At 37.6% G+C, this 21,257-nt stretch overlaps 3 protein-coding genes across 8 annotated transcripts in view; 1 reads left to right on the top strand and 2 right to left on the bottom strand.

The window, feature by feature from the left end:
* Positions 1-160: 160 nt before the first annotated feature.
* LOC111329106 (uncharacterized) lies at positions 161-8,357 on the bottom strand. 3 transcript variants are annotated; one of them, XM_088724525.1, is made up of 4 exons: positions 8,127-8,357; positions 6,348-6,399; positions 4,020-4,093; positions 161-3,679 (listed from the first exon to the last, which is right to left on the bottom strand). In XM_088724525.1, exon 4 carries the CDS (start codon positions 3,667-3,669, stop codon positions 1,495-1,497), a length of 2,175 nt encoding a protein of 724 aa, XP_088580651.1. In that variant the 5' UTR covers positions 3,670-3,679; positions 4,020-4,093; positions 6,348-6,399; positions 8,127-8,357; the 3' UTR covers positions 161-1,494. The 3 variants fall into 3 exon arrangements, with proteins under 3 accessions (XP_088580651.1, XP_022789450.2, XP_088580652.1); XM_022933715.2 differs by lacking the exon at positions 4,020-4,093; XM_088724526.1 differs by lacking the exons at positions 4,020-4,093; positions 6,348-6,399.
* Positions 7,814-14,147, top strand: LOC148729270 (mitochondrial import receptor subunit TOM20 homolog). The gene is made up of 5 exons (XM_088724535.1): positions 7,814-8,047; positions 9,724-9,767; positions 11,190-11,277; positions 12,500-12,654; positions 13,936-14,147. Exons 1-5 carry the CDS (start codon positions 7,924-7,926, stop codon positions 13,963-13,965), a joined length of 441 nt encoding a protein of 146 aa, XP_088580661.1. The 5' UTR covers positions 7,814-7,923; the 3' UTR covers positions 13,966-14,147.
* LOC111329069 (dynein axonemal assembly factor 11) overlaps positions 12,436-21,257 on the bottom strand; it is a 17,546-nt gene continuing 8,724 nt past the window's right edge. The window contains exons 8-17 of one of the 4 annotated variants that reach the window (XM_088724530.1): positions 20,713-20,798; positions 19,630-19,701; positions 19,260-19,358; positions 18,906-18,986; positions 18,083-18,148; positions 17,705-17,774; positions 16,502-16,597; positions 16,244-16,343; positions 15,041-15,243; positions 12,436-13,759 (exon numbers count right to left, since the gene is read on the bottom strand). In XM_088724530.1, the coding sequence (XP_088580656.1) occupies positions 13,712-13,759; positions 15,041-15,243; positions 16,244-16,343; positions 16,502-16,597; positions 17,705-17,774; positions 18,083-18,148; positions 18,906-18,986; positions 19,260-19,358; positions 19,630-19,701; positions 20,713-20,798 (921 nt within the window). In that variant the 3' untranslated portion in view covers positions 12,436-13,711. Of the gene's footprint in view, positions 15,244-16,230; positions 16,344-16,501; positions 16,598-17,704; positions 17,775-18,082; positions 18,149-18,905; positions 18,987-19,259; positions 19,359-19,629; positions 19,702-20,712; positions 20,799-21,257 lie in introns of all 4 variants that reach the window. The other 3 variants (XM_088724532.1, XM_088724529.1, XM_088724531.1) reach the window with 3 other exon arrangements.

Below are 21,257 nucleotides of genomic sequence, written 5' to 3' on the forward strand. Positions count from 1 at the left end.
ACGTTTCCAGAATGTCAATATCAAGTTTCTGGAAATGTCAAACATCATGTAACGTTTTCCAATATTTTATCACAGATTTTTATTGCAAAATGTTCTAACAAATCTTTACTTAATCATATTAAAAGTGCTAAATTTATTCACACTACCACCTTACACTATATGAATCTGCCAATAAATTTTATTTAGTCACTTGAAAATGACATAGCAACATTGAAACTAACTTGTACACATAATAGGGTGCAAAAATGAAAGTGCTGATCATGCAGTAGTACTAAATTTATTCAGCTGCTTATTTTCTCAAAAGAGCATTTCCTTGATCACAAACATCACTTTCCACCAAGAGAAGCAAAAGTTGTATTAACCCACCCCCTGTTGATAACACTCTTTACAATAAATAGAGAAAACTGATGCACTTGACACAAGGAAATGCCTAAAATCTGATTAAACATTTTTTGGTTAATATAAATTTCTTACTTATAATACTATAAGAAAAGTTTAGCAGATTTAAGATAAATTCACCTGTCAAGCCGATTAATGATCTGAAAATATGCTAGTGAAACTTGGTAACAGAGCTGAATAACATATACACATGTGCTAGGTTTTGCTGCAGAAACACGCATTTTGAGTTGTTCACATGGTTGATTTCCTATTCTGTTGCTTTGAGGCGTCATTTTCCTTGCCACTTTTCTCTTACAGAACCACCTCCAAAAACTTGGTACACCCCCTAAAAATTTTCAAAATTTAATTTTCTTTATTAAAACCTCTGGAAATTGGAAAATGCCTTGGATGAAAACAGAGTTCCTTGGTTTTAAAAGTCAGCCCATATTATTTTCTACTAATTTCGCTAAATTTTAGACCTAGGACACTTGAGCCCGCATTGTTGACCGCATACCCTTTGACATAGCATTTCATTATTCAGCTCCGTCCAACCTGGCAACAAGGTTGGCTTTCCAAGTCAAAATAAAGCTGAACCAGGGTTAGAGTGGCCTGCACAGACAGTGGTTATCATTCCATGCAAGGGAATTATGAGCTGAAGTAGGGCATGGGGAAAAAAATGCCTCAGTGGGGGGAGGGGTAGGGACAAATTGACATGATGACAAAGTGTACCCTTCCCTCTCCACTCCTTGCTTATTTGCCTTTTTTTCCCCATTCCCCTCACAAAATGTACACTGCTTACTTTCCTTTCAATTGGAAACCAGAAGGCCTCCTACTCAGCCTGAGGGTAACTGAATGTTTTATTCAGTCTTAAAGTTTTGCAGATTGAGAGTTTTCCCACTGCAGTTGTTCATTATATTCAGTTATGCCTAAAGAGAAAACCCATCAAAATGGTCCCATATAACATACACTTAATTTTTAGAAGAGAAATCAACTTTACTGGATTGCTTGCTGTAACTTATAGAATTGACCATAAATTATAACTAAAGCAGATTCTACCGATAAAAAAAGCAAATTAAGCATAATTATTTACAAGCAGCTTAATGTTACCAAAATGAATTAAGTACTGCATGTACTACGATTTTCTGTCAAATTTTCTGTCAGCTGTCTATATCCAACAGAAATATCATTACACTGGTCCACAAATTCAGTGTTTCCCTGCAAATTCCCTTTCATCTGTGCACTGACATCCCCATTGAGTGCAGATATCATGTCTTCTACAACACCAGTTGTAGCATCACCCTTAAAATGCAAGTTCTTTACATGACGTCTCAAATGGCTTGGGTTGTTAAAAGCTTTAGGGCAAAAGCTACACTTATATGGCCTTTCACCTGTGTGGATAAGAACATGCCTTTGAAGATTTCCCGAAATAGAAAATGCTTTTGAACAAAATTGACAGCGATAAGGTTGCTCTCCAGTGTGGACACGAAGATGCTTCCTCAGAGAGCTGTATTCCGCAAACGACTGATTGCAACTTGTGCATTTATAGGGCCTCTCCCCAGTGTGAACCCGCACATGTTTTTGTAGAGAGCCTGGATCACGAAAAGCTTTGGGACAGAAAGTACACTTGTGCGGCCGCTTCCTCATGTGAAGTGCAATGTGATCCTCGAGTGTTTTGGCTTCCTTAAAAGGTTTAAAACAGATTGTACAAGTATAATGCTGCCCATCGTCTGTATGGAATTCTAAATGTTTCTGAAGTCCAAGAGAACTTCGAAACAACTGCGCACAGACTTCACACTTATAGGTAGATTTGTCATTTGCCATGTCGCCTTTCAGAAGGTCATCAACCGTTGGGATTGCATGTTCATCATCATCAGAAACCCCCCCCTGTTTACTTTCTACAGGCTTTGGGGCCAGTTCAATGAGATCAACCGATTTCTTTTCACTTACTTCAGCTGTCATCTTATTATCAGTTCTTGTTTCAGTCTTGACATAAGCAATAACACTTGAATGAGCTCTTTGAACTTCGTTTGTTTGACATGAATTTACCTGATAAACAACAGCACTTGAAGTTCCAGGATTACCTTCCTTGATGTTACCCTCTTGCCTTGAACTTTCAGTTACTGATACATCACTAACTAAATAATGATTATTACTATTACTCTGTGATGCCAAGTTGTCTTCTGGCTTCTTGATGACTGGTTGAGACTGAAATGTTGTTACAGGAATGCTTTCTGATGCATCCTTTATCACTGAAACATTTCTGAGAGGAGTATCTCTGACGACAGTTTCACTGTTGGGGAGTACAGTCTTCGCAGATTCTACACTCTCGTGGAAGGTTGCAGATGCTACACTCTTTGGTGGAGGACTCTCAAAAGAAGCAGCACTGTCAGGCAAGGTGTCTCCACAAACATTAACACTTTTAGCTGAATTATGAACTTCCTCATTGGAGATAGAGGTACTGAAGGAAGTAGAATCAGGTCCTTTTTCTGGAGGTTTATCTGATGCCTGCTTTGTGCCACTTATCACCGGTACATGCATGAAGTTGATGAGGATCTGAGCAACATCCATTTCTGTGGATTTGTTGTCACTAATATCATGCAAAGAACTCACTTTTTCAGGCGAGGACGAGTCATTTGATGTGACAGAGACTTCTGGAGAGTTGTTTTTCAATATTTCTTCTTGCATGGCATGATAATCAGGTTGTGGTGACTCCTCACCAACATCCATGCTTTCTGACCCAACATCAATTTCTAAATCCTTATTTTGATTTTCCAAACTGGACTGACTTTGGTCATCTTCACTTTGCTTTTTGAGGAATTCATGAGATGGTACATTCAAGTAAGGGAAGTATGATCCAAAAGGAACAAATCCACCAAATGGAAACATAAGTGGGGAGTTTGAGAACTGCGGAAATGCACCTCCCTGCTGCTGTTTGCTATATTCTGCTAACATTCCACTCATGTGACTTCTATTGTTTGCAAAGTCCAATGCAGAGGGTATAGAAGACCCGACAAATGCTTCAACTCCATGGGGTTGCGCCGTTTTGGTATTTGGCTCTTTTGCACTCCCTGTGGTTTTACCCATAGTGTGTAGCATTCCTGAGCTTAATGCATCCATGTACTGCTGCATTAAGGTACCATTTGCTGGCCAAACAGGTGGCATCATTCTCATAGGCATTACTTGGGGAGTAAATACAGGAAATGGCACTGGGAGGGCAAAGCCAAACATACCCGTATTCATTGGGTTCATATTTACAGGGGGAAGTCCAGGCTTCTCTCTTTTGTCTGTCATTCTTTTTTTCCTAGATTATAAATGAAAAATGAAGATATTTCAATTTTAAGGCTTGTTAGAATTTTAAAAGCAAATGTGTAAGGAACTGATAAGACCCTTCTCCAATAAAAAGTTATGACAAAAACTTAATGAAATTTGAACTGGAAGCGGCAAGTCTTTCCAGTGGAATAAACGTGTTATATCTTTAAATATGGAGCTGTTTAAGGTATAAAGTTCACTTTTGCAAGCAAGTAGCTGAAAGACAAGGACAACTAAGTCTAGGTTTTAAAGATTGGTCAGTTATGTTGAAAGTCACAATCGCTAATTTGCTTCATTGAGAAAAATGGAGTGAGATTTTGAAAAAAACCAACCTTCAGGAGATCAAATGTCCCAGGGGTCAGTGTTGAAGCTCCAAATTGCATTATTTGGTTCAGACTTGCATATTCTGGATATTTCAGGATAACAACATTTTAGAGAGCATTTTTTGGTGTGATTTTTAAAGTCTCTATGACACCTATTTTTTTATTATTAAATTATAAAAATAGAAGTATGTAGAGGGTGTCTGGTAAGATTTGTGAGTGATTCTGATGCATCTTTGTTATTTTATGAGGCGATTTAAGTCTGAAATTGTATTGAACTTAGGCTCCCTGTATCTCTTCGGCAGCGTTAAAGAGTACTGGAACCTGTGACGTAACAGTAGTAACACCAAGTTTATCAAAGAAGCAAAGTGAGTGTGGAAGCTACTGTTAACAATCTTTTCAGCCAAAAAAATGCCATTTCAATGTGTAGTTTGGGGTTTTTCAAATACCCCGACTCGATGAAGAATATTTCTCTCCACGAGATTCCTACTGTACATGACATCATGGTGCCCAGTCCCTTTCTGCTCGGCCAGACATTTTATCTGTAGATTACAGAGCTTGATAAAAAATTCAGAAAAAGGCAAAATACTACAAATAATGGAAAAAAATGTTTAAGAGTCATTATATTTTGATGTACAATAGAAAAAAAATAAGTGTCATAGGCACTTTAAGTACTCACAAACAAGGTTGCCCACTTTATGCTCAGTATTTTGCAATATTCTGCAAATTCTTTATGCTCAAAAAATGTCACTATTAAAAAGAGATTTTGGTAGAGGGTTTATCACTGTTCCATATGAGCCTTACTGGAACACACAAAGAACAGTGCAGATTAAAATAACATTAACAAACTTAACACTTTTTGTATTGTAGCATTGATGAGGCAGCTAATGTCTTGTATGAAAATCCTGTGGTTTTGGCAAAGTTTTTATGATACACAGAGTCAAATAAATGTTTCTTTCATTTCAATTTTTCCTTACCCTTTTTAATGTTTTTTTGGCACAATTATTCCAGTATAATGAATGATTATTTTGCCTCAATATTATGTTTAAAACTATGTGGGTAAAATAAGGAAAACCCTACACACAACCCTATGTAAAATGAATTTATTTGAGACTTCTTCTAGGATTTAACATGTGATTTCTGATCAAAAGTGGCTGAAAAGGAAAATCTAGAAAACGAACTAAAAGGTTTTTCAGCCTGGGGATCAAAAAGCGATAAAAATACATCCCCTCAAGGAGAGTGTAGGCTGTTGGCGATCCTTAATTTACATGCACATATTTTGGGAACATCTCTTCAGACACTGTCACTTGGAAAATCTGGGTAAGTATAAATTTGTCTCCCCAATAACTTCAAAATTCAAATGCCATGCTCTCATCATGGTGGAATTTTATATTTTTTTTTTTTAAAGAAGGTGATGATTGACAACTGCTAGAAACCAACAGGGTAAAAGTACACCACTGGGCTGAACTTGACTCGTGTCATGTTCTTTTCAGCTGAGAGTCAAGTGATTGGCAAATGATAGCAACGAAGGCCATCAGATCTATAAAGCCTGGAGCTCGTTTCAAGTGTTGAAACCTCTTTCACCAAAAGCACAAATCATTACTTATAATTTAATAAGCAAAAGGAGTTTAATGTAGAAAGCGAACAAAGTGTTCCCGTTTGGAAGCAACACAAAAGAAAACAGTGCATCTCCGAGCGCAAGGATGCATTCAAAACTCTTCCAGCTGCTAGGGTCAGCCTAAATTTTCACGACACGCAAGAGCGAAAAATTTTGCTCATTATGAGAAAAACAAGCTGGCTCCATTTAAATGAAAACCGTTACAATTGGGATTTGTTTTTAATGCCCTGAAATAAATAAATGAAACACATTGGATTTCTTTAAACTTGAGACGGACAGCGCTAAAGACATCAATATTATCAATAACAATGACGAAGTTAGTACGGCCATATTTAATATATTTGCTCAACAGGAATAATCAAGTAAGTTAGTTCTGTTCAACGTCCGCAAATCATCCTACAAGTTTGTTTACAGATTAAAATGTATTCTCTTAAAAAAAGGAGTGGCATAAAAAGAAAAAAGAAATATAGTTTCACATCACAAATGCAGACTGAGAGGGGGGTAGTTCTAATGAAAAGGTAAAACACGCGAAGCACTTCCGAAGGGTGTACCTATTTAAAATTCTACATGCGTTTTCCAAACACTGTTTAGTTTAAAACAAAATCTTTCTCAAGCATAAGAAATAAAAGGCAGTAGCTAAACAACAGCGACTTTTTAGAAGGAGTGTTCGGGTATAAAAGGCCATACAGTTTGTGTTGTAATTCTCAGTTCGTATTAGTTACCTGTTATGGGGGAATCTCCTCTACTCCTTTAGCTTCTTGTGTTTCAAGCGTCCTGCGTGGATACCGGCAAAAATTAACTACCCATCCAATTTCTCAGCAGTAATGTTAACAACACACACTACACGTTCAAAAAACAAGGAAAGAACACGGCATTTTTTATGAGGGAATACTTAGCCAGTGATGTAATATCTCGGACGTACGTCAATTTCTAGTTGCCCTGCGAGCTAACAGAACGACTACGAACGAAAAGTCGTCGAAAACGCAAGCAGTCTTGGGAAATAAGGTCACGTGATTATTGAAATCCCCAATGGTATCCCCCTTACCCAGAGTGCTTTTGGCGGGTGTTTCGCTTGAATGGGTTTCGAAATGATATGTACTTCCACGAATATTCCGGCTTCTAAGTGATTTAGAAGGAGGTTAGTAAAAATCTACTTGACTGCGATTTTGTTAGGGAAAAGGCCACTTTGCACCTTTTGTTCACGAGATCTTGTTAAATGCTCTGCAAAAATTAATTGTTTCTTAGTATTTACCCGGGGGGGGGGGGTACTCCCTTATAAGGGCTTAATGGGGACGTGCGGCCAGCCAGGGTATGTTTTTCGAGATTTTTGTCTTAAACAGGGTATTGAATTTATCATTTTTTGTCTTAATCAGGGTATCGATTTATCAATTTTTGTCTTGAACAGGATGTCTTTTCTTGGAAGATAAACAGCAAAATTTTTTACAAGCTCTAAATTTAATTAATATTAAATTCCATTGATTTTGGCTCTAATACCAGGCACATTAAATGTTTTAAACAGGGTATCAAAAATCGGAATTCTGTCTTAAAGAGGGTAGGAAAATCAGCGATATTTGTCTTAAACAGGGTCAGGGTTGAGGGGCCGCACCGCACCTCCCCACCCAGGAATATATCGAGTACCCGCCGGGGTATTTACTTGACAAAAATAATAGACAGCTGAAAGCTTCGGCAGCTGTTACATGCATGTGAGTAGGTAACACTGGAGGTCTTTATAACCGATGCGATGTCCATCAACTTACTTGAGTCCTGTCTAATCTGTTTTGACAAATTCTCACGCTGAATCCATATGATTGATCATACTTCATAATTCTACGTTTCGAGAAAAACGTCTCTTTCGCATCCTTTTTCGAACCCCTTCACTCACTTCTAGTTCTTCCAGTTTGCAACATGCATTCTTTTATATCGATATCGATTCAGCAAATATTCAGCATCAAGAAGTGTGTTAATATACTGTTGCTCAACTCTTCTGGCTTGAGCTTACCCGAGCCGACTAAAAAAAAGTGTTTTTTTTCGTTTTCTTACCTTGAATACAAATTTTAAACTATAAAAAAAATTAAATTAAAAAAATAAATAAAAAAACTGATATTAAAAAATAATGGTTCAAAATATTGGGAGTGCATGCTCCGCAAAGGAAACTGGGAAGAGGTCCCTTAGTGACCGCCCTCCATATTCCACGCATGTGTTCTTCCTCTCGAAGTACTGGATGAGTGCGACGAAAGTTGGTCCAAATCCGTCCATATTTGTGGGAATACCCTTTTTGATGTTTTAAATAGACGTAAAATGAGTTCTAGATTGATAGCAGGAATCGTGGCAGGGATCTGTGGAACGTTTTTTTTGGGATATTGTATATACTTTGATAAAAAGCGAAGGAGCGACCCCCTTTTCAAGCAGAAACTTCTTGAAAGTAAGTTTCTTCCAAGGTTTTTTGAGGGAAGAGAGTTAACGAGGAAGCCAGAAGAGGAAACAAGTATCATTTTGCATACCTGAAAAGCCCCGCAAAACCGTAAACTTTCGTATGAGTGGATTAGTCGAATGCATAAAGAAGATTCCAATTTGAGAGGCCGTGTTCGTTAGTGATGTAACACGTGTGTGTATTTCCAAATGTCTTCACAAACTGCAGAGTCAGTATATTAATGATTGTCACGTGGAAAAAAAATTGATGATTTTGCAGTTATCAAAAGGATGTTTTGTTTATACTTGTGGTTACTATTTATTTTCTAGCGTCACCTTTCTGGAAATTTCAGAATTAAAAAAATATGTCGCTCTCGTGATGCAATGTAGATGTAGCAATCAGGGCAATTCCTAAGTGTAAGAGTATCATTTCCAAAGGACTTGATAATTGCGAGTGTAAGACTTCTTCTTTAAGTTACATTGTACATTGAACACAGTGAAAAGTTCCTGAAACAGTTTTCTTAGCATGTGGCATTTAGCACTGTAGTAAATACTTATTCTGAGATAAACACCACAGGTATCTGAACAGACTAAGTAGTGGGCCAGGGAAAAGTTCTTGTCTGACAAGGATGTTCATTATCTATACAGGAATATTTGAGCCTTTGCTCCTGCCACAAACCAGTATTCTGTCTAGTTACTCTGTTAATATCTACATTGTATATATAGTTTTGAGTAGAGATTAAGAGTCTGGCCCAAGAAAAGAGCACTGAAACCCCAAATTTTTTTTTCGCTTAACGAAATAAGCGTACTTTTTTGGAGTATTTCTGTGCAAAAATTTTTTTATTTGCTCAAATCTTTAATTTTCTGTGCCCAGTCAAAATACGGAAAATATCAAAATACCGCCATCTTGGCTCACGACCAAGTTTAAAGAGGAATGGTTCTAGCGGGTAATGTGATGTCAAATCAAGAACACGAAAGTTTACATTTCGCACATTTTCACTTGTTTGGGAAGGTTGTAGTCGATATTGTCTGAAAATATGCTGACTAAGTGTGTTATAGGAGGATGTAGCAATGCGTGAAATTTGCAAGAGGGTATCGCGCTTCATACTTTTCTCATACAACACACCTAGTCGGCATATTTCGGACAATATCGACGACAACCTTCCCAAACAAGTGAAAATGTGTGAAATGCAGACTTTCGTGTTCTCCATTTGACGTCACATTACCCGCTAGAACCATTCCTCTTCAACCTCGGTCGTGAACCAAGATGGCAGCCAATTTTCCATATTTTGACTGGGCACAGAAAATTGAAGATTTGAGCAAATAAAAAAATTTTTGCACAGAAATACTCCAAAAAATATGCTTATTTTGTTAAGCAAAAAAAAAAAAATTGGGGGTTTAGGTGCCCTTTAACTATCACTCTGTAAAGTGACCACTGAGTAATTTCTCCTCAAAATGTCAATACAACATTGACCAGGGAGGCAACGAGAAGATAGAAAAATATAAACAAGGGGACATTGTTTGAGTTTACTTAAAAATCTCAGCACTAGAAAAACCTGAAAGTGTAAAATACAGAGAGGAGAGTTGTACACTCTTATCACTTTGTCATTGTGATAATCACTGCCATTATCAGCAGATAAATTTACCAGTAGTATGAGAATTGTTCATTTGTTGTTATTTGATTTTCAGGACGGAGACAAGCTAAGCTCGCTCAAAAGGAAGAAGACACTAAGGTGAGATAAGTTTTGTAGATCCAAAAAATACCAAATGCAAATATTTTTCTATATTTTGTATTGATTAGGCAAGCAATATTCACTGGCAGTGCTTATTTTAGTGTGCATTCTAATTTTCATTCTGAAGAAGCGCCTCTAGAAGTGTGTCAGTTGAACCTTTCACTGCCAAGATCTTCTTAATTATTCTTATTGTCTGCTATACAATTCTTATGATGCAAGTGTGGAAAATTTGGCATTGGATCAACTTATAATCCCCTAATTGATATTTTTCTTGATTCTCATTACTGAGAAAATCTGTCTTGGTCATTCATGGAAGTTTAAGGGTTGTATCCATCTTGCTGTTGAATTTTTGTTTGAGCGTGTGATCTGAATGTCTATGTGAAGGTGGTCCTACAAAGAATTGTTGTCAGCTGTAGTGATTAATGTTTCAACAACCTTAGCCAATGTCATCATTGCTAGTCACTCACAGAGACTTTTGTTAAGGTTGTTGAATCGTCAGTCACCAGGACTGACATCAAATCCTTCTCAGGGGCACCCTCATCTGGATTATAAGAATACATGATCCAATGCAGTGCTTTCAATAAGATTTATAACATAGCTTGTAAATTCATGCAATCAAATTCAATAGCACGAGCGTGCTTTAATTTTCCATTGTGCATGCTGGTGGCATCAGCAAACAAATGCCTCACGAAAAAATTTTTTCTCGCGAGTGACTTCAGCTTTTTTCATTAAAAAACAGGAAAAACTTCCACAAAAAAGTTAAACTTGACATGGCAACAAGCAAACAAGCCGATGAAGATCTGCCTACTTTTTCTTTGGGAATGGATTTTTTAACTCCCGAGAAAGAACCCTGAGAAAGGGAAAATAAAACAATCAACGGTTTCATCTCGTTTCGGAACTCTAACTTCATTTCCACGCATGAATGCACCTGTAGTCTTTGACCAATCTGAGACAAGATCATTGAAGCATGAAACAAATTAAACAAGGCATTGAAGCGTAGGAGAGGGAATTTCTGCCCTTTATACATAAACTACAGGGTTGAAAATGTTATAAAACAATTGGTTCATACATCAGCTGTGCATTCATCGAGATATGAAGCACTTGGGAAGTTTGGAGAGCACTCAAGATGCTAGAGTTGCGCATCTTTTGTGCTCTCCAAACTTCCCACGTGCTTCATATCTTGATGAACGCACGCAGATGTTTGAACCAATTGTTAATTGAAATAGGTGGTTTCCTCAGTACAGCACCCACCGGAGAGCGAATTGAGTGCGACTTGAGCGCAGTGAAATATACCTGGCGACTCACAACAGAATACCTGCCGGAGCTCCGGCAGGTGCCAGGTCTTATTGAAAGCACTGCAATGTTACCATTATATTATTCTAACTATGTACTGTAAATTGAATTTTTCTTTTTACTTCTAAGAACCGTGCACCTGACAAGACAGATGCAGCTGCTGTTCAACAATATTTCATGGAAGAGGTTCAACAAGGGGAAGAGCTGTTAGCACATGGTCAGATTCTGCCCTTTATAAAATATTTTTAAATTACCCTTTCACTCCCAAGATCATGTCAGCTAGCAATTCTCCTTACTGTCTGCCATACATTCTTTTGACGTTAGTATGAAGAATTTGGTATTGAATCAACTATTAATCCCCTAATCCAAGTACAAAAGAGGCTGGTAGAATTATTGAAAGTTATACAAAGCTTCCACTCTATCTTGGGTTTGCATAAGATTTCAAATTCTCCCAACCCCCCTTCTGTTTCAATGAGGCTATGTAAACAAAGAGAAAGCCCTCTTCTGCATAACCTTAAACTCCCCAAGATCTGATTGTTAATTCTCCTATCTATCTGCTACACATTTCCTTGTAAATTATATATATATATATTCCCTTAGCTCCGGTTGGAGCATAGGCCATTAACCACTTCCGTCCTCCATCGGGTTCTGTCCTGGGCAAATCTTCCTAAAGTGGCCCAAGTGTGGCCCCAGTTTCTCATTTGGGACTCTACACCTCTTCTCCAGGAGTTCCTGGGACGACCCCTCTTTCTCTTGCCCTGAGGGTTCCAACGTAGTGCCTGCCGGGTGATGTTGTTAGCCGGTTTCCTTAGGATGTGACCTATCCATCTCCACTTTCTCTTTGAGATCTGAGTTATGATTGGTTCCTCGCCCGCTAATTCCCACAGCATCTCGTTCGTTACCCTGTCAGTCCAACTGATTTTTAAAATTCGCCTAAGGCACTTATTGACGAAGGTCTGCAATTTCTGGGACGTTTGGTTAGTTGTTCTCCACGTTTCAGAGCCATAGAGGAGGACTGCTTTGACATTGGTGTTAAAAATTCTAAATTTGGTTCTCCGTGAGATGACATGGGAGGACCACACTTTCCTCAGCATATTGAAAGCTACTCTGGCTTTGTTTATCCTGACCTTGATATCTTCATCGGAACCTTGTAAATTAGTTTAGAGAATTTAATGTTAGATCAAGATAATAACCTTTACCTGATAAATTTGAGTCTTCTCATTACTTGTTTGCTGGACAATGTAAGGATATGGAAGGGAGAGGTTACATGCTTAATCACGTCTGGAGTTAAGGTTTAAACAGTAACTACCTCTTCCAAAGACTGGACTGATCACAGTGGATCTTAGAAACCATCAATAAGTAAAAACTCTAAGCCTTCTATGTTTTCTTGACATTTTATTGAGTTGTATCTCGGGTGATTTTCCTCTTCTGTTTTTTAGGTGAATATGAACAAGCTGTAAAACATTTAACAAATGCTGTTTTGGTTTGTGGCCAGCCTCAGCAACTGTTGCAACTGTTTCAGAGTACTTTACCATCCAATGTCTTTCAAATGCTAGTTGAAAACCTCAATGATCTACCAACTGGCATGAAGGATGTAAGTGAAAAATATCTAGTAGGCGAGAGGCCTATTTAATACAGACTACATTATGTTCTATTTGTAATTTAAGTATTCTCCAGAAACCATATAATTTTTATCCTTGTGATTACATGTAAGAAGTTTTAATACAAATGAAACACTAGGATAAAGCAGTACACGGAAAGCAATAAAAACTCGCATATTTTTAAGCATTTCAACACATCTCCTTCTTGTAAGAACAAATACTCCCTTTCTTGCTTTAGTATTCTGGATTCTGCTAACAACTCAATTGATTTAAAACTCAAAGAAGTTTTTTATATAAATAAGATCAAACCTGAACTTAACAAACAATTACTGCATTATAACACTTTTCTAGCATTTTAGTTCACACGTTTGATGTTTGGTGTCACGTTGTAATTAGTACCCACTTTTGTATTACATCATACTGTAAATATTTATTCATCTACTTGTCTGTTATATAATTACTCACGTTCTGTTACTCATTGATTGAAGATGGCATAAGCATGCCGAAACATGTCTCTCGAAAAGGTCTATTTCTTACAATATTTATCATACTTGCTATTACTACGACCTTATGGAAACATCTTCTGTAAGTGAGATTCCGAAAAGTAATCCAACAGGGCCAGGTTGTTCAAAGCTGGGTTAAGGTAACCCAGGGTCAGTGAGAAATTTGATTTCATGACTGAAAGCTTTAAAAGAAAATTCAGTTTAGATCTTTTTTGTCTGCAATTTGATGGTTGGATGTTCTAAAAAGATTAGAGAAAATCTTCCCAAAAAGGCCTTTGAATAGAGAAATGAAGAAACGTGGATTTAAAATTTAACCCAAGGTTAGCATTAATCTGCCTTTGAACAACTGGGCCCAGTTTGTAAATATTCTTTAAAATCCCAAACAATTCAAACATAAAAGCTACCAATTTGAATATGGCTCTGTAATCTGGCTGCCCATGTAAATTAGGTGTTGCTGATTTCTTTACATTTCTTGATTACAAGATGATTTGGTTTTATCAACTGAGATAAGACTGTAAACTGACCACTCCTAAAGCTGATATTTTTTTTAGCATAAGCCCTTTGTAGAAGATGGAGCTACACTCTTATTGGGGACCTGTTGATATGATAAACATGAGGGTCAATAATGCTATCCACTTGATAGAGATTTACAGTATCCAGTGGATAATGTTATCCAAACCTTTGAACAACCAGGGCCTGATGTAGTAAACTTCTCTATTCAAGTGACTTAATGTTCTTATGAGTTTTTATTTCTTTTCTTGTTTTCATCAGAAATCTGAAGAGGGAGATTCTTTGGATTGAGTTCAGAAAAGTCGTAGTTAGTTTTAAATTTTGACAAGGGAAGTGTATAAAAATTATACTTAGGGATTGTTGCCTATTGTGTTTGTTGAGTGGAGTTTCAAAATAACTGGCTAATTAAAAGTATTGCTATATTTGTACTTGCTTGGACAAACTACATGAATGTTAATAAAAATGTTTTGGTATGCTTGTCCATCAGTTATATTTGTAAATGGATTCATCACTGATAGTATTTAACATTGGAACCCAACAGATGGAACATAACTTCAGCTATGAAAATATGCAGAAAGAATCATTTCTAATTTGACACTTAGAATGGGGGCTTATTAACTCGTAAGTAGCTCTCCTTACTATCTGGCTAAAACTTTTTGTGTTGGTTTGGAAAAATTGCCATGAGATCAATGAAAAATTCCTGACCATAACATTTTTTTTTATTCTCATCGTTTATCTGCTGATATGGTATTGATTTTGTAAGGAGAAATTCTGTCTTGGTCGAGCACAGATCTTAAAGGGTAAAAAAAAAAAAGAAAAGGAAATGCTGTGCCTACCTACCCATCCTCAAACTTTTTTTGATAGTAATAAGGGTAATCACTATCTCATAAAGAGGTAAGTGGAGGTGCAGTGGCCTCATGGTGAGTGCGCTCAACTCCGGATCGAGTGGTCCGGGTTCGAGCCCCAGCCGGGACATTATGTTGTGTTCTTAGGCAAGACACTTTACTCTGACAGTGCCTCTCTTCACCCAGGTGTATAAATGGGTACCGGCAATTTAATGCTGGGGGTAACCCTGCGATCGACTAGCATCCCATCCAGGGGGGAGTAGAAATACTCCTAGTCGCTTCATGCTACAGAAACCGGATAAAGGGGTAACCGGTGCACATAACTTTTGTGTATATTTTTAAAAATCACTCAAAGTGTTAAATTTTGTGATGTTTACAAACCATTTCCAGTGTATTGTAGCAAAGTCAGATTTTTTTATGCTTTTTAGAACAGAAAAAAAGAAACAACTTGAAATGATTGTACTTACTAAATAAATACGTTTAATACAACAATATTTACACAATAAACAAAGTGTAATTACATCAGTGTTTGACCAAAACGGAAGGTCACACGAGTGGAGGAACATCAGGATCATCGACAAAACATTCCTCCCTTGATTCTGGGATACTGTTAACTCTTCCTGATTCTCTTTGTTTGGTTTTATTTTTGCTGTTGTTTGCAATTTTACTGAAGTCCATATCACTGTTAATTTTGGGTTCAATTTCCAATCGTTCATGATGAGTTCTATGGAAACAAAACAAAAACTTAATTTTGGAACCAACTTTTCATCAGACCTCAGAAAATATCAAAAAGGAGCTTTGAGAGGGTCCTGGAATATCAAGGACTTTTACGATTTCAAAAGAGTAGGAACTGTAATGTAGATGTTCACATAAATGCATGTCTTGATTTATTAACTCTTAAACACGAAGGTGCGCTATATAAAGAAGTCTTCCCAGGGAAGACCAAGGTTCATTTGTCACTCACTGTTGATGTGTGCAGGTCAAATTCAATTGCTGGTAGAGGAACAAAAGGAGCTAATGAGATATCTATTGTTTACTTCCACCAGCATGGTGGCATGAGGTAACGTGCGAACCAACTACTTCGATCTCAAATTTCCCGCCACAAATAAAGACAGTTTCCATTGGAGAAAGGAAATACAAATCTCAAAGATTCTTGTATTGTGATGAAGACAAACAATTTTAAGGAATGCGCCCGCTGCTCACTGCTTTGGAGTAGTTGTAGCTCAAGCTGACTTGACTCTAAGAGTTCTACATCACGACCGTTGATTGACAAATGGTCCAGTGGGAGCTAAGGCTCCTTTTATAGTGCGCCTTCGTGTTTAAACTCACACAATCTGATTGTTAATTCTCCCCTCTGGCTGCTACACATTTCATTGAAATTAGTTATGTTGGATCAAGATAGTTTCTGCCTGATAAGTTTGAGTATTCTCATTACCTGTTTGCTGGATAATGTACAGATATCATAGGGGAGACGTTACATGTTAATCACTTCTGGGAGCTGAAGGTTAAGTTCTACCCACACCAACTGAACTTTGGCTATTGGATTTGATGTCTATATCAAATAAAATTATGGTCAGGAGTATTTCCTATCCTAATGCGTCATCAAGGTGGTTCCTAATGATTCATTTTACAGTGAACATAATCTTTACCCTCTTGTCACTGCTAAATTTCACACTCCCAGAATTACTTTGGCCCCACACTGTTATGATACCTGCTATGTTTACTTAGCTCTGATGATAGCTGAGCATCTTGCTTTTGTCTACTGGGACTTGTGTCATTTTTGGTCGGTAAAGTCTTGTTCAGGGGCTTTACAACTTGTCGCACCTTTAGTGTAACATGAATAGTAACAAAAAAATTGTTTAATACTGTGACTCTATGTGTGCATACATACAGCAGTGGGGATCCAAAAAAATACAGACAACAGAAATTATTGTACACCTAAGCCTAATTAAGCTAAGATTTAGTGAAAAAGCCTTAAATACCTTTGGCATCGAAATGATCAAGTGGCCAGTTGTTTGAGATCTCTTGGCTGAGCTTGAGTCCGGGTTAACTTCGTCAGAAAGAGCCAGTTGAAAAACCTACAACATAATCATGTCACTTAAGTACCATTTTCAAATCATCTCCTAAATTTAAGACATTCAAATAATACCCTATTAAGAACTAATGAGGGCTCCAAAGGCCAGTTTGCTCTTGATATTCTATTGATATGTTAGGAGAAATTCTGTCTTGATCACTTATGGGAGTTAAGAGGTATGAAGCACCTTTGATGATGACTACATAAATAAGACAAAATCATTTTATCCAGCAGGTCAAGCTCTTGTAAATCCCATTCTCCAATATGTTTTGCATGGTCACTGGATTCCAGCCAATTACAGCAGTTCTCTTTCTCAATGTCATTGAACCGCCGCCTGGTTAGCTCAATTGGGAGAGCGCCGGACTGCTGTGCGGGAGGTCGAGAGTTCAATACCGGCCGGACCAACACTCAGGGTCTTAAAATTAACTGAGAAGAATATGCTTCCTTTCTTTAACATCAAGAAATGGTTAGATATTCTAGTCTTCTCGGATAGGGACGAATAAATGGAGGTCCCGTCTCCTGCAGGGTTAGGGGCAGGAGACGTTAATTTCCCACGCACGAGATTACTGTGTGATGGATGTCCTCCCCTGGGGTGGGATGGGTGGGTAACAGGACCCCCGTTGATACCAGTGTTTACTACACTGAAGGGGCTATCCTGTATAAATATAGATGTCTGTCTATCTGTCTGTCTGTCTGTCTGTCTGTCTGTCTGTCTGTCTGACACCCAGTTTTACGCATGTAAAGGTAAGGTAAAGCCTAGTTACAAGCCAGGTGGCCCATCAGGCTGGCACTTAACTCCAGTTTCCATCGCATGAAATGACTAGGAGTATTTCTACTATCCCCTGGATGGAATGCTAAGCCTTGCAGGGATACCCCCAGCATTAAATTTGCCGGTACCCACTAAATTCTCATGGGTGAAGAGGGGCACTGTGAGAGTAAAGAGTCTTACCCAAGAACACAATACAATGTCTCTAGCCAAGGCTCAAGCCCAGACCACTCGATCTGAAGTTGACCACACTACCCATGAGGCCACTGCCCCTCCACAGTTTTACACAGGTAGGAGTAAACTATTCCTTCCACCCCAACTTACAAGTATCATAAATTTTGTTACCTTGCCTTTTACCGTCACTCTCACATATGTAGGCTGTACATCTACATCAATAAGAGATGTATCCAGGTGCCTTAAAGGAAAAAATGCACTTAGGTAAATGATTTCCTTACCGAGTTGGTTCAGTAAGAAGGCTGGATTACATATTAAGCAAAGTGTTTACTGCAACAGACCATTAGGGATTTTACAAGTATCCCATGGTCAAAAACTAACTTATTTTATTTATCTATTGTTTTTTTCACTAATCTTTATTTACAACAGGACACATTACATTAAAATATGTCATCTCAGTCTATTATGACACATTACCTAAAATACATCAGTTTTCAATATATCAGTTACAGGGAGGTGCCCGGGAACTTTTACTCCCATAACGCTTACTTGAAACAAGGTAAATCCAAAACAAATCTATTGTTGTCTTCATCCTCATCAAACTTGAAATCCCATCTGTAGCACCAAATAATCAACACAAAATCTTTAACTACAAAAATGGAGAGGTCAACTCAGTATGACCAAAAAATTAAGGTTAATTAAAACAGAGATATTTATAAGACCTGGGAGATGGCCAGTAACTTAAAGAAAAAACTTCATAACAAGGATAGTTACTCACTGCACACAAAAAATTTTGTTTGGCGATCAATTGTTTTGCTCCACATTTTACTACTTAATTATTAACAGTAAGTGCTTTCATGATTACACTTGGAGTACTTCAGCAAGCTCTCATCAGGTTTTACAAACTCACTACCTATTTAACAAATAAAATCCATATTGCCATCTGTGTTCAGAAGGGGGGCACTGGGATTAGGCTTTTGGTTCTCATAAAAAATACTAGCCACAAAACCTCTCTCTGCTCCACTTGTCACCACTGTATCAGATTGCTTTGGGTTTTGATAACTAGGATGTGAAAATTGATCAGTTTTGACCATGTGGCTTACACTTTTCAGTTTTTGTAAAATGTTTTGGAGTTTTGCAGTTTTTCATAATTTTTTCTAAGGTTTTGTAGTTTCCAATGCCCCCCCCCCCTCATTCATAAATGGACCACACAAATGAATGTGTTAAGAACAACAGAATGGCACCCTAGGTGCAACCAAGTGTGTCCCTGATACCTGTAGAAATTCTTAATTTTATTGCCACATTTTGACATCTTCTGTGTGTTTTTTTTTTTTAAAGATAATGAGATACAAGACTGTGGAAGATTACTCACTTTCCTTGGTTTATATTCAACACATGACCATCACTGGCAAAGAACCTTGTTTCTTTGGCTGGCTTATTTTTTCCAATTCTCCTGGGAAAAAAATTATACTGTAACAATAAACACATTAGACAATTGCATTCTTTTATTAAAGTTTTATGTTTTAAATAAGACTGTCAAGTACTATAACACAAGCAAAGGTACTGTGCATAGACTTAAAAGAGAGAGAACATTTAAACATGGCCTGTCTACCAACTCAATTCTCTCAACCTTTAAACAACTAGTCTAAACACTGACATTTTTACGTAAATATTGTAAGTTGTATTTGATTTGAAATTTTTCAGTAATTAAAATCTATTCACCTACTCATCATCTATCTTTTCCCTCTGCTTGCGCTTTTCCTCAATATGCTGATGCAGTTCTATTCGAGACTCTGGGGTAAAATCCGTTTTCTCTTGCCAATATCTGAAATGAGGTCAAAGAAATGATTACAGTTAATCTTGAATCCACACAGTCAGTGGATGCTAGCCTTAACTCTTTCACTGCCAAGATCCGATTCTTATTCTCCCCTCTAGCTGCTACACATTTCCCAGTAAATTGGTTACGAGAATTTGTTGTTAAACCAAGAAGGTAATTTCTACCTGATAAGTTTGAGTATTCTCATTACCTGTTTTCTGGATGATGTATGGATATTATAGGGAGAAGTTACAAGTTAATCAGATAAATTCAATCATACCTTTTCTCCTCTTCTTCTTCTTCTTCTTCTTCTTCCTTTTCTGTTTTTCTTTGGTTTTCTTTGCTAGATGCACTGGAAGTAAAGACAGCATTTGCTGACAAGAAATACAAAATCTAGAAATACTTGTAGTTATCATGCTTATCTGAGCTGGTTATCTTGTGTGGGGTTTAGGTCATTGACCGTGTCTGGCATAAGAGAAAGAAACTGTTCTAGAGGAGGAAAGTAAGTAAAAAGTAAGAAAAAACTTGAGACAAATTGAGAGTCTGTTCCATCATGATAACCCAAGCCCATGGATGACTGACTTCTTCAAACCCTTGTATCAGTTTGTATATTCTCCATACTGTTCACTATACATTTTCTAAGGTGCTGACAGGGAGAGTTTGTTTAACAATCAATAGCTCCTTTCCTTTCTGATTAGGCGATCTTTTCCTTTATGCTAGTGACTCATGGGTGATGTCGTAAGGAGAAATTAGATGCTGATCACTCTTAGGGGTGTAAAGGTTGAGTCAACAACCCTCAGCAGCTTGAACATTGCACTCCATGACAGGACGGAAAACGTGTGCACTGTAAGTACCTCCCGTTGTTCCATACAAAGCCTTAGAAAAGTTTTTTCTACAAAGCCTTTCCCATACAAAGCCTTTTCTAAGGCTTTGTATGGGACAACGGGAGGTACTTATAGTGCATGCTTTTTCCGTCCTGTCATGGAACTACAGAAAGCTCATAGTATGTGCTACCTCAATATCACAGGGGAAACTTTCTACATTTCTTTTCCTGGGAGGATAAGTATCAGTATTCAGGGGCCCATTTCTCAAAGGTCCTGGTAATTTAATGAGCCCTCAAAGCTGTTCTGTTTTCATTTGAGATGGAGGTTTCAAAAGTTTTGAGAATTATACAATAAAACTATCAGCTATAGAAACATAATGGACTGGTTAGGGCACTACAACCTACTTCTCTGCTCACTAACTTTTGCTTTTAAAATATGGCTTCAGGCCCACTAAGTTAGCGGGAACTTTGAGAAATGTACACCAGAACCTTTAAAAGGAAAATACATTTGAAAATTCACACCCTATTCTAATGCCTCACCTGACACTTTCATTTTGATTTTCACAGCCTAACTGTAATTCTTCTTCAGCTACTTTTGTTTTAGCTGCATCTTGTTTCTCTCGTTCCTGAAAGTAAAATGTTTGTTGGACAGTACATCAGATCTGATTGTGTAGTTGAGAGGACCAAGCCCTCAGAAAGCACTGTTGTTGGTGACAGTGACTGAGATTTCAACAAGCTGAGAGGATCAGGTCTTCAACTCAGTAATGTGGCGATCAATTCAACGCTTCAACCCCCCCCTCCCCCTCCCCCTGGAAGCCACTGGGCACTTGAACTTTTGAAGATTGGTTTGTTCAAATTCCCACCCACCAGAGCAAAAATTACATTCAAATTCCTCACCCAAGTGCCAGTATCGATGGCCAATTTTTTTGTAAAAGGCAAAATCAATGACCATGACTTTCTACACGTTGACCAACCTTTAAAAACTAAGACCTCTTAAACCTTTTTTTTTTCCTGAGCCATTTACTAACAAAAGTGAACCCTTTAAAATATTACTTTTAGTTTAAACACCTCCACATTTAAAAATT

The sequence above is a fragment of the Stylophora pistillata genome, chromosome 6, assembly GCF_964205215.1.
Source record: "Stylophora pistillata chromosome 6, jaStyPist1.2, whole genome shotgun sequence".
Lineage (NCBI taxonomy): Eukaryota > Metazoa > Cnidaria > Anthozoa > Scleractinia > Pocilloporidae > Stylophora > Stylophora pistillata.